The sequence below is a fragment of the Tupaia chinensis genome, unplaced genomic scaffold (assembly GCF_000334495.1).
Source record: "Tupaia chinensis unplaced genomic scaffold, TupChi_1.0 Scaffold143596_1, whole genome shotgun sequence".
Classification (NCBI taxonomy): Eukaryota; Metazoa; Chordata; class Mammalia; order Scandentia; family Tupaiidae; genus Tupaia; species Tupaia belangeri.
The window spans coordinates 228,242-239,464 of NW_006203442.1; the positions used below are offsets into that span (position 1 = coordinate 228,242).

Consider the following 11,223-nt stretch of genomic DNA (forward strand, 5'->3'; position numbering starts at 1 on the left):
GCCGGATCCACCCGGCTTCGCCGCCTCCCCATGCAGCCAGCGCCAGCGTTCTTCGGATCGCCCGCCACCGCCCAGGGCCCAGCCACCAATCGCCGCACAGACCCGGACCCGCCTCCACAGCCCTGGCCCAATGAGGGTTACCCTTAGCATTTGAGTGAGGTCTCTTCCGCTCCGTTCAGCGGCAGTTCTGACCGCTTGACTTGGTGGGGGGGTGGGGAGAGACACCGCCCAGAACCCACCAATCAGCGCTTCGCGCCACTGGTCACCTAGCAATCGAGGGGCGGGCTCTGCAAACGCCCGGAAGCGCGCACGCGCAGTTGGCATGGTCCACGCGAGGCCATCCGCCACTCGGCCAGCAGGGAGCGCCTGGGCTCTCCGCTGAGACCCGAGTGGGAGTGGGGGACAAGGGTGCGCTCCGCCAGCTCCACCTGTTCAGCCCCCGCAAGTGAGTGTAGGCCCCGCAGAGCACCTCGGCCAACCTCTCCTGGTCCGGACTTCCTGCTCCCCGCGGTCCCGCGCTGCGGCCTTCTCGCTAAGTTAGGGCAGCCTCCGCGCCGGGCGGCACAGCTAGAAGTTCTCCCACATCTCGTCCAGAAAGCGGAAGGCGCGCGGGAGAGATCGGGTCACGGCGCCGGGAGCGAGACTCGTGAGTTGCGAATACGCGGTTACTGGGGAGTTTGTGACTCGTGCGTGCCCCAGATGAGGCAGTGCCCGTGGGCGGGAAGGGGGTGCAAAGAGGCCTGGAGCCTCCCCGGATGCCCTATCCTGGCCGCGGTCACACCCAGGAACAGCCTTCCTGGGGACCCCGCCGCTACCTCCTCCGCCTCGGCCTCAGTACTTTCCTCCTCCAGGAAGCACCCACCAGGGGCCTCCTGCACCGCCTTGGGGTCCCCACACCAGCAGGCCGTTCCTCCCTCCTTTGCCCACCCCGCGCTGAGCTGAGCTGAGCTTCAGTGGGCACTGGACCCAGCTGGACCCAGCCTACTAGCCTACTGCCCTCCTGGCCAGGCCTTCCCCCCTCTCTGCCTTCCAGGTGCCAAAGTCTGCTCTGCTCTGCCCCGCCCCCGTCACACCCCTCTCCTCCTGGGTCCAGGCCAACTCTACTTTTACCCTCCACTAGGCAATGGAGGCCTCTCTGGTCACGTGGCGCTCACACCTGAGCCTTCAGGATAGAGAGAGACAGCCTTCCTCAGCACCTGTGGTGTTCCCTCCAGACCTGTGCACCTGCCCTGCCTCCAGCCTGGTGTGCTGTTCCGCACCTGACGGCTGGCTGACCTGCTCTTCCGGCAGGCCTCACCCCTAAGCTCCCCAAGTCTAGCGTGGGTTTCGAACTACATGCGGGCAGAAGTGGGAAAGGGCCAAGGGGGACAAGCGGGGAGCCTTGGTCAGCTCTGCCCCTCGCCTGCGTAGGGCAGCGTTCCTTGGGTCCACTTCACGCCCTGTAGTGGCCGCTCTTGCCACCAGGTGTCACTGGGTCTCAGTCTTCGAGCCTCCCGCTCCTGTGCGCTGGCTAGGTGCTGGCTAGGTCGTACCAGGAACCCAGGTCTCACCTTTAGCGCCCTCTGCCCCTCCCCTGCCCCAGCCCATCTGCCCATCTCTGGGGACTCTGAATCACTGGCTCAAATGCACTTTCTCCGCCCTGGGTGGCCCCACACTGCGTCCAGCTTGGGCCTGCGTACATTTAATCAGGCCGAAGTGGGGCACCGACCAGGCAAGAGAGCAGCCCTGGGCTCTGTGGGCCAACCGAGGAGCCAGGGTGGAGACAGGACAGTCCAGTCAGCTGCTGCCTGAGCCGCCAACAGAGTTTCCAGGAAGCCAGCACTCAGCCAGGCACCAGGCCACAGGTGAGCCCCCGCACAGCACACTGGCAGAGGCAAATGTGGGGCGGGGTCCTGGACCACCGGCTGGGCCATGCTCACCCCTGCAGACATGGCCTGGTCTGGCTGCTGGGGGGAATGGAGAGGAGGGTGGGGTGGCAGGAAGTGGGAAGGGGCAGGCCACAGCTCCCCCAAAGCTTCTGAAAAACGGAACTCCAGGGCCTGCAGCCGATTCAGGTTCTGACTACTCGGGCTCTTCCCCAGCCCCACCCAGGCCAGGCCGACAGCCCTGCAGACCCTCTGGCCTCAGACTGCAGGCTTCTCACCCATCCCAGACCTGCGCACCCCTGCAGGCCCGGAAGTGGAGAGGCAGGTCTGAGAGCCCAGGGCTCTCTGGGCGGGCTGGACTCTTGCCCGAAGAGGGGCCCAGCCTGTAGTGGGCTTCAAAGGCTACCCAGGGGAGTGGGCAGCAGAGACCCTGCAGGAAGGTCCAGGGGCCCAACCATTCTCTGGACACACGAGGAGAGCACGGGCACACACACAGGTCTTCCATGTGATCGGTTTATTGAGAACACAAGGGGCTACCAGGGAGCCCGGGGTCCGGGTGAGGCCTGGCATCCACAGTGGCACAGTGGCGGCCGGGCATGGGGTCTCCACCACCTGTGCAGAGAGACAAGGTCTGCTGTGGGCGCAGCCTTGCACCAGACCCCGCCCCAGTGCAGGGTCCCCACCCTGAGAGCAAGGTGGGCTGGCAGGAGTGGGGTTGTACCTGGCTTTACTTGAAAGTGTGACTCTCAGCTCCTCCCCGCCCAAAGCCTGCAGAGAGAATAGGTTCAGTAGGCAGGATGGCCCTGGGGGGCGCGGCGGGCGGGGAAGGGAACCTGGGAGCCTACCTTTGGGCCCGAACATGGCGGAGTAGCAGGGGTGGTTGCAGTAGGGCTTGCCTTCGTGCTGCACAGAGAGGGGCGGTGGAGAGAAGAATGTGAGGGGCAAGCCTTCAGTGCCCCCTGCCGCCCCCGGCCCCACCTACCTCAGCGTGGCCCCCTGATGTCAGCGTCTTCCCACACTTCTCACACTTGAGGCAGGGCCGATGCCAGTCCTTGCCCAGGGAGGTCACTCGCTCAGCTGCAAATGCAGAGTCCACTAAGACCTGCCCTGGGGAGCCAGACCCCAGAGGGCACGCCCCGCCCAGGCCCACTCCACCACCGGGCAGTCTCGGCGGGCAACCCCTGTGCCACGGGTGGGGGCACCTCCAGTCCCCTCCAGCCAATCCCGCCAAACAGACCGAAGGGTCACTGGCCTTAGGCCGTGCCCTGCGGTCTGAATGGAGCTGGGGGACGGGGGACGGGGCGCCCCGGAGCCCGAGGCCAGGCAGCCCGGAGTGACCAGTGACCGGGCGGGGCCTGCGGGCCACGGGCCAGGGGACTTCCCCCTTCCTCAAGTCCCTCCCCTGGGTGGGCCCGGGGCGCGCGGGGCAGGAAGGCGGGCGCCCGGGATTTGAGCGCGCCCCGTGCTCGCGCCCTGGCGCCCTGAGCGTCGGTTTCCGCGTCTGTCTCTACTTAGCGCTGGAGGAGCGGCCTCAGCCCCGCGTTGCTTCCTAGCCCGCGGGGTCCCCGCCCAGGGCGCGCCCTAGAGGAGGCGGGAGACTGCGGGGCCCGCGGGGCAGGGCCAGAGAGAGTAGAGCAGAGAGATGTTTCCGCCATCCGACACAGGGGTCCCCACCCTCACGCCCAGGCAACCACGGGAAGGCTGGAAGGCCCTCTCCTCGGCCGCTCCCAGTGGCCCCTGGAGTCCCTGGCCCACCTGAACGGCCCCCCGCCCTGTCGGGCCGCGCGCAGAGATGGGCCGGGTGGGCGCACTCACCGAAGTACACCTCCTTGTCGCACTTCGGACACTTGGGCATGGTGGCGCCGGGGTTGGGTCAGCAGCAGAGACTGTTGCGTGCGGTTGGCGCGAGACTGGGTGGGTCCCGCCGGGTCTGCGCCTTTCAGGGACCCCGGGATCCCGCCCCCTCGAGGTCCCGCCCCCAGAGCCCCGCCCCCTAGTCGGGAACTTGGACCCCGGGAACCTCGGCTCCCGGCCTACGGGTCGGGTCAAGAAAGGTCATCTGGTCCACCCGTGCTTTCGGGCAGGTCCCAAGCCTGCCGAAAGACCGAACTGGGGACGAACCGTGAGGACTCGGGGATCTCTCCGGCGGGTTCAAGCCCCGCCTCCCGCCTAGGCTCTGAAGTCACCGCGGGCCAGGATTTCCGCAAGGGGCTCCCCCCAGAGGGAAGGCGTGCCCCAGCCCCGAATCCCTGTCTGCGGAGCCAGGGATAGGACGGGTCCCTTTCGACGTGCAGATGCGTGGGAATCAGCCCGCGACAGCTCTTCCCCACACTTTGGTCCTGCCCTTCCCCAGATCCGGGTTGGGACGCCGAGGGTCAGCTTGAGTCCCCTACTCGGAACAGCGGCCTCCTGCACAAGCCGCCCGCAGGAATCACTGCCCCCCCGTCACTCTCGGGGAAGTTAACACACGCAGCGGAACGACCCTGGGGAAATTCAGAAGAGGGGGACTCCGGAGCGCCCCCCCCCCGCAGAGCTAAACTGAGGGGAGATGGCCGGATGGCGGCGGAGCTGGGGCGCTTTGCTGGGCTGGGCGAGTGAGGGTGTGGCCACGCCCCGGCCGTGGCCGCGATGCGAGAGAGGGGATCCTTATCTCTGCGCGAAGTGCCGGTCGGAGGCCGCCCCAGACCGCTGCCCAGGGAAGGCACAGGCTGGCTCCCGCCTCCTAGGTGCCAGGCACGCGCCCAGGCGACTACGAGCTCCAAACAGAGGGGAGGGGGCTGCGCTGGACAAGAAGGACCTCGGGGCTGCTGGTGCTGCCCTCTGGCCTCAGCCACAGGCAGGCCTCCCGTCTGTCCCTGAGCCCAGGCCTGGCCTGGGTAGGGTCCTATACTCCTTAACTCGCAGCCTGGGCGGCCCCTAGCCCAGCCTTCTGTGTAGCGTAGCTCCTGTCAGTCAGGACACCCTGCCCTCCCCTCCCAGCTAGGTGGAGGCAGCCTGCTCTCTGCAGACCCTGCGCCTTGGTGCCTGGGGTGGCTTCGCCCTAAGCCACCAGAGCATGGTCCTCCTGCCCTTCCTGCAGCCCACCTCCCTGTTAGCATCATCCCCATTCTCAGCTCCCTTCAACACACCCATCTCGAAAACAAAGCATCACAGGGCCTGTCAGCTGTCAGACCCTGCCCCACAGAGGCTGCTGGACACTGCCTCCTGGACCTGGAGCCCCTTCCTCCACCCTCCCACTACGCCCAAGCCCTGGCTGCACCTGCTCAGCTTCCCCCAATCTGGCCCACCGGTCAGGTCTGTGACAGGGGAGGGAGCCCACGCATCTGCAGAGTCCGGCCTGTCCCACCAGCCTGGGCCAGTGTAGGGCCCTCTGGGTCCAGCAGAGGGGTCATACTCCAGAGGGCCACGCCAGAGCTGACCCTCCTGCAGGGCCCACAGGGACCCTCCGCCCGGCCTGAGCCCCTCAGCGGCCACGGCTCCCGAAGTCGGGTACACCCATGCCCTGCAGGGCAGGGTCTAGTCTCTAGCCTGCAGAGCCCTCAGGTGCACTGTGGTCTGGGCTGGCTGCCCCTACCCCCGTGCAGGCATCATGGTGCCATTTCTACCCCCACCACTGCCCACACCAGACCCTGGCCTCCCCCGGGCCTGTCCGATAGCCAGGCCTCCCGGGACAGTGGGGACCTCTGCTCCTGGCTCCATGACAGAGTCAGGAATGAGAGGGACTAGCCCACAGCGAGCAGGGTCAAGGCCAGGGAGGGCCCAGGTCAGTGTTGGGGAGGTGGGTCTTTGTTCCCCCAGGTCTGGGGCAGGGGCATGCACCACCCAGCTTCGCCTCAGTGCCCAGCTAGGGCACACCCCGAGGGCCTGCCTCCACCTCCTGGCTGTGGTGCCCAGGTACCAGGGACAGCCAGGGGCCTTCAGACCTGTCAGACATCTCGGGGGGAGGGGGGGATGTGCATGTGAGGTGCCCAGCCACCTGGAAAGGGAGAGTGATAGCCTGTCCTTGTCCTCTCCTCTCCCCACCCCTCCTAGGATGGCCCCTGCCCCGCGTTCTAGACTCCAGCCTGCCCTGCCGGGTGAGGGGGGAGCCGCCCTTGACAGCTGGGGTGATGAGTCTCTTCCTGGCGCCTTCCCCTGTGTTTCCCGTTGCCATGGTCACGGGGGGGGGGAAGGACTGCCAAGGGGGCCAAGGCCGTGGGGCCCCACCCTCTGTGCCTACAGGCAGTTTTCCAGACGTTCGACTTGGATGCACATGCTCACAATGCACACACAAACTCACAGGCCCACACATGGACTCACATGGACACACACTCAGGTACACGTGGCTATACGCTCATAGACACACTCACATGGACACACACTCAGACACACAGATGCACCCAGGCATACGCTCACGGAAACTCACACTCACACTCTACACCCTCATAGACACACCCATGGACACACACACCATGCACACAACCTCCGGCTCTCCCAAAGCTGTGACCACACTGAGGGGCCCCAACTCCCCCTCTCCCGGGTCCCCAGCCTGCAGGCAGTTGCTCCCAGTCCCTCCCTCCCCTCGACTCCTGGCAGGCCCCCTTCCTACCTAGGCTAGCTGTGCACCAGGCTCCCCAGGCCCGGCCGCGGTGCTGCCCAGGACGGAGCTTGGGGGTGGCACACTGACCTGGCCAAGCGCCAGCCTGACCGAGACCACGGGCCAGCCAAGAGCCCACCCCTCCTGTCTCGCCCAGCTGCCAGTCCGCCTGCTCTGTGCCCGGCCTGTTCTGCCCTTGCCCCGCCCGGTGTGGGGCACCCCAGGAGCCTGAGGTGGGGGAGGAGCCTCCAGTCCACACACCCTTGCGCCTGCAACCTGCCCGGCTTGGTCCAGCTCGACCGCCCCCAGAACAGAGCGGCCCACATGTGGGACCCTGCGGCCAGGCTGGAACTCTGGGCGCCTGGATAACCACACCAGGCCGGGCTGACCGCTAAGGAATCTCACCATCCACTCCCACTGCCAAGTTCCGCTCCCACTGGGGCTGGCTCTGGCAGGCCCTCACGCCCCATTCTCCAAGCCTCGCCCTGCCCAGTCCTGGGCTCAAGGCCCCGCCCTGGTGTGCGCAGCGGAGCGTGCCTACAGGTGTAGACGTTCACTCCAGGGCTGGAGGCCTGCAGCCAGCCTCGGGTCTGACCCAACACCCCCCCCTTCCCCCCGCAGGTGCCAGCCTTGCTAAAAGCAGCTCCAGAGAAACCTGCTGAGCCTCCAGCTCGGCCTCCCCAGGGTCCACACTCCAACCCTGCCCAGCCTCTGAGTTCCCAGGGCCTATTTTCAGCAGCTTCTCTCCAGGGACCCCAGCTCTGCCTAAAGTCTGGCCCCAGGGTGGGCCTGCTGGGCCCAACTGCCCCGAGGTGGAATGTCAGGTTTTCACAGGCTCCTCCTGGCCTCTGGCCTCCCCTTCCAGCCCAGGTGGGAGGGGCTGGGCTATCCCTGCCAGGAGGGGGTAGGGTGTAGGCAACGGGGCTCCCTCACCAGCCGTTCCCTGACAGAGTGCACCCCTACCTGGGGTCCATACTCTGCCCAATTGTGGTCATGTCCCCAGCCCAAGTGAGACAGGCAGGGGCCATCCGGAGCTGGGTGGGCTTCGGAGCGAGGGCACAGGACTGGGATGGCTGCCGGGGAACCTGGGCAGGGGGTGCGGGGGTCTGGGTGTAGCCGGAGGACTTGAGACTCAGGGAAGCTGAGAGCCAGGAGCTGCACTGCACCCCCGCACCCAGCCCAGGTTGGGGTCTGCCTTGACATGCAGAGCGGTTGGACCTGGGGTGAGGGAGGAGTCAGCACAGCCCGGCTTTGTAAGCTGGACCTGGCCTCCTGGGTGTCTGGACTTGGGTCCCCGGGGTCCTGAAGTGGGCACAGTGGGCACATGGCATTTCAGAGGCTGCTCCTGACTGGGCGTGGGTCAAAGGGCGCAAGGCCGAGGCCACAGCTGCCTCCCAGGGAGGGGCCCTGAGGCAGGTCACCCGGGAACAAAAGCCCACTCCTGCACCTCCACCACCTTGGAGTGTCAGGACTGTGGCCCAAGGAAGCACTGGGTGGGGGAGGCCCTGGAGCCGGTGCCGCCCAGGGTGTCCCACACTCCGGGAAGACTGAGACAAACAGTAGCCGCTCCGCCCTGGTTTCCATGACAACCCCTGGGCAACAAACACTGCTGGGCTTCCGTCATCCTCTGCAGGAAATGAGGCAGGCCCTGCCTCCGCCAGACCTGGAAGCAGGCCGTCCAGGCAGGGTGGAGGGGAGACCCCTGCCCCCACTAGGCACAAGCAGCCCTCCACACCAGGGCTTTTGGAAACATAGTTTCCACCAGAGGCTCCCCAGGGAGGGAGCCTGGAAGAATTTCCAGCCAACAAGGGGAGCCAACAGGGAGGTGGGGGTGGGGTGCTCCCCCAAACCGCCGCACCAGGGAGCCTTGGCCTGGCGGAAGGAGTTAGGGGAGCTGTCCCAGCACCCCCCTGACCGCCCCCTGCAGGCCACTGGGCCTGCACATCCTGGCTACACTCCAGGCGGAGCCCACGCCTGTCACCCACACCCCCATAGATGGCAGCAGGACAGTGGGCCAGCCCCAACTACAGCAGGGCTGCAGTCTGGGCCGGCCAGGGCGCCAGACGGGAAAGGAGTGCCAGCCCCTGTGGCATGGGTAGAGCCCAGAGGTGTCCAGGCCCTGGTGCCCCCCACTCCAGGCCAAGGCAGCACAGACATGGAGGCAGCACGGACATGGAGCCCAGAGTGGCCCTGGGCAAGCAGGGAGGGCAGGGGGAAGAGCAGGGGCTCCCTCTTGTGGGCAGACTGGGAGTGGCCAACAGAAGGAAGGCCGGTTTTGAAGAGTGGCTGCCTATGGGGGAGACCCTGGCTTGTTTTCGAGATTTTTGCTAGAGGGTGCACGTGCACGCCCGAAAGACAGGGAGACAGAAAATGAGAAATCACCCCCCAGGGGTATGGCATGCTATAATCCCTTCTCTAGTTTCCTCCTGGGATTTTGGGCATGTGCCTGGCCTCAGTTTCAAGATGCAGGATCCGAGACTCGAACTGCAGTCCACCATGTAAGAGTCCAGCCATGTAACCATTACACCACCTGCTGGTCCCAGGACCCTGGTCTTAAGGGCTGAGCCTGGACCATTTGGTAAGGCCAATGCAACTGTTTCAACTGCAGATCTGGTCGCCAGAGCCTGGCCTTGAACCCCATCCGTACCTGCTCCCAAGAAGACCACACCCATGAATGCTGGTAGCTAACCTGTGGGGAGTGGGAGACAGCTACGGCTTGCCAGTCCAGTTCCGTCTGGCAGCACCCTCCCCCCCCCGCCCCGCCCCTGCACTGGCTCTGGCCGCGTCCCTGCTCTCTGTACCCTCTGTTGGCTCTCAAGGCGGAGCCCTCCCACACCACTGGGCCTGAGGACTGGGCAGCTCTGGGCTTGGCCCCGCTGCTGACATTTCTACCAGACCAGGTCCAGCTCCACTGGCATCACCATCCCCCGCGGCCATCTCAGCCCTGTCAATGGACTCCATCCCCAAGATGCCCCCTTCCCAACTGCACCAAGCAGACCCTCTCCTGCCATCCCATCTCAGCACTGGCTGGGTGTCACTGCTAAAACCAGGGCTTGAGACCCACCCTTGCCCCCGCTGTGGCAAATGGCTCTGGACCGACCTTCCGCCATCCCTCGAACTGGACCATGAGGCCCCAGAAGCCAGGCCCCAGGCTCTCCGTGAAAGCGTTTGTAGCCTGGACAATAGGGCCCTGTCGTGGGTCACTGTCCACCACAGCCAAAGACACACGGTGTCCTAGGACCCTGACCCTTTATTGACAGCACAGTCCCGGCAGCTGAGTGGCCACGTGAGAGTGGCGGGCAGGCGCTTGCGAGGTGGTGTGGGAGCCTGGCAGGGGCTCTAGGTAGGGGTGCCCTCTGCCAAGGGGACACCAAGGGGCATGGCCATCGCTGGTACGGAGAGCATGTAACACTGGTGGGGTGAGCCCAGGCAGCAGGAGAGTGTGACAGCACCTCAGAGGGGCCCACTGTGGGACATGGGACACACGGAGAAACGCTGGGGCACGGGACTCCCAAGGACACGCACACTGTGGGTCCTGTGACCTTGGAAGCAGGCAGACCCCAAACGGGGTAATGGACAAATGGACAGAAGAGGCCAGAGAGGGAGACGAGAAATGAGTAGAGCCAGCCAGGCAGGACAGTCCGGCAGGGCGGGCAGCCAGCGTCCCAGCAGCCAGGGGGGTTGAGAGGCGTGCTGGCCTACGGCTGGGCTTTGCTGTCCGGGTCACGGTCATAGATGTAGCTGCCCACCGCTCCGGTGTTCACCCCTGCGGAGCGAGAGGGGGCCTTGGTGGTGGGAACAGGGCGTGGTGGGGTGGGCGCCCGCCCCCACCCGCGGCCACACTCACCCTTGGGTCCGAAGAGTATTCCATAGCACGGCTTGTGGCAATAGGGCTGGCCGTCGTGCTGGGGCAAGACGGGGAGAGGGCTGGGGTCCGCCGGCTCCGCCCACCCGAAGGGCCTCCCAGACCCACCCCGCAGTCTCACGCCTTGGCTCCTCCCTGGGAGCCCCGGTGGACGGCCGTGTCTGCTGGCCTCATGGGAGGGGGCACGGCCGCCCCGCGTCTAGCAGCAGCCCGCGCCTGCCTCACCTCCGCGTGCCCGCCGGGCGTCAGCGTCTTCCCGCAGCGCTCGCAGCGCAGGCAGGGCCGGTGCCAGTCCTTGCCCAGGGACGTCACGGTTCCCCGGTGAACGTGGTGACGCTGGAGGCTGCGGGCAGGTAGGTTAGGGCCGCGGGGCGGGGTAGGGCGGCCACACACCCCCTCCCCCAGACGCGCCTGGCCCACCTCTGCTAGGCCCCTTCGGGGGGCCGCTTGCCTTCCGCTCCTCGGTTCGGGCCACTGGGACCTCGATGGGGCCGGTGACCTGGGGCGCCTCGGCTGGGGGCTTCTCGTAGATGTAGGAGCCTGCGCCCCCGATGTTCACGCCTGCGGGGACCGGCAGTCGCCCGCTAGCTATGGGCGCCCTAGCCCACACCCAATCTGCTCAGAGCAGTGCCTTCGCCTCCACAGAGGCCCACGGGCAGGGGCAGAAGCAAGCGCAGGTGCAGGGCGGCCGAAGCTGGGCTGCGCCCGGCCCGGAGGCCCCGAGGTTCGGCCGCGCGGACCCAGGGCACACTCGCCACCCCTCCCCTGGGTCGCAGCTCACCTTTGGGTCCGAACAGCGTGGCATAGCAGGGCTTGTGGCAGAACGGCTTCCCGTCGTGCTAGGCAGAGGGGGGGCGGTAAGAGCCGGCGCCCCGCCGCAGCCCCGGCCTGGGCCCGCGCCCGCTCCCGGGGGGGGG

The 11,223-nt window shown here is 66.6% G+C and overlaps 3 protein-coding genes across 3 annotated transcripts in view; 1 reads left to right on the forward strand and 2 right to left on the reverse strand.

The window, feature by feature from the left end:
* LOC106733354 (basic salivary proline-rich protein 4-like) overlaps positions 1-2,301 on the forward strand; it is a 3,148-nt gene extending 847 nt beyond the window's left edge. Inside the window, exons 2-3 of the mRNA XM_014582417.1 lie at positions 271-646; positions 1,665-2,301. Of these exons, the coding sequence (XP_014437903.1) occupies positions 271-646; positions 1,665-2,254 (966 nt within the window). The 3' untranslated portion in view covers positions 2,255-2,301. The remainder of the gene's footprint in view (positions 1-270; positions 647-1,664) is intronic.
* Positions 2,302-2,362: 61 nt separating this feature from the next.
* On the reverse strand, positions 2,363-3,828 carry LOC102477130 (cysteine-rich protein 1). Its single transcript, XM_006164217.3, has 5 exons — positions 3,681-3,828; positions 2,848-2,942; positions 2,711-2,768; positions 2,587-2,633; positions 2,363-2,477 (listed from the first exon to the last, which is right to left on the reverse strand). Exons 1-4 carry the CDS (start codon positions 3,718-3,720, stop codon positions 2,593-2,595), a joined length of 234 nt encoding a protein of 77 aa, XP_006164279.1. The 5' UTR covers positions 3,721-3,828; the 3' UTR covers positions 2,363-2,477; positions 2,587-2,592.
* A 5,845-nt stretch (positions 3,829-9,673) lies between these two features.
* Positions 9,674-11,145, reverse strand: LOC102480530 (cysteine-rich protein 2; the record flags this gene model as incomplete). The annotated part of the gene is given in 6 exon segments (XM_014582420.2): positions 9,674-10,207; positions 10,289-10,346; positions 10,532-10,617; positions 10,620-10,649; positions 10,727-10,867; positions 11,088-11,145. Coding segments are annotated over 6 exon segments (441 nt in total), but the record flags the coding sequence as incomplete, so codon positions are not given.
* Positions 11,146-11,223: the final 78 nt, after the last annotated feature.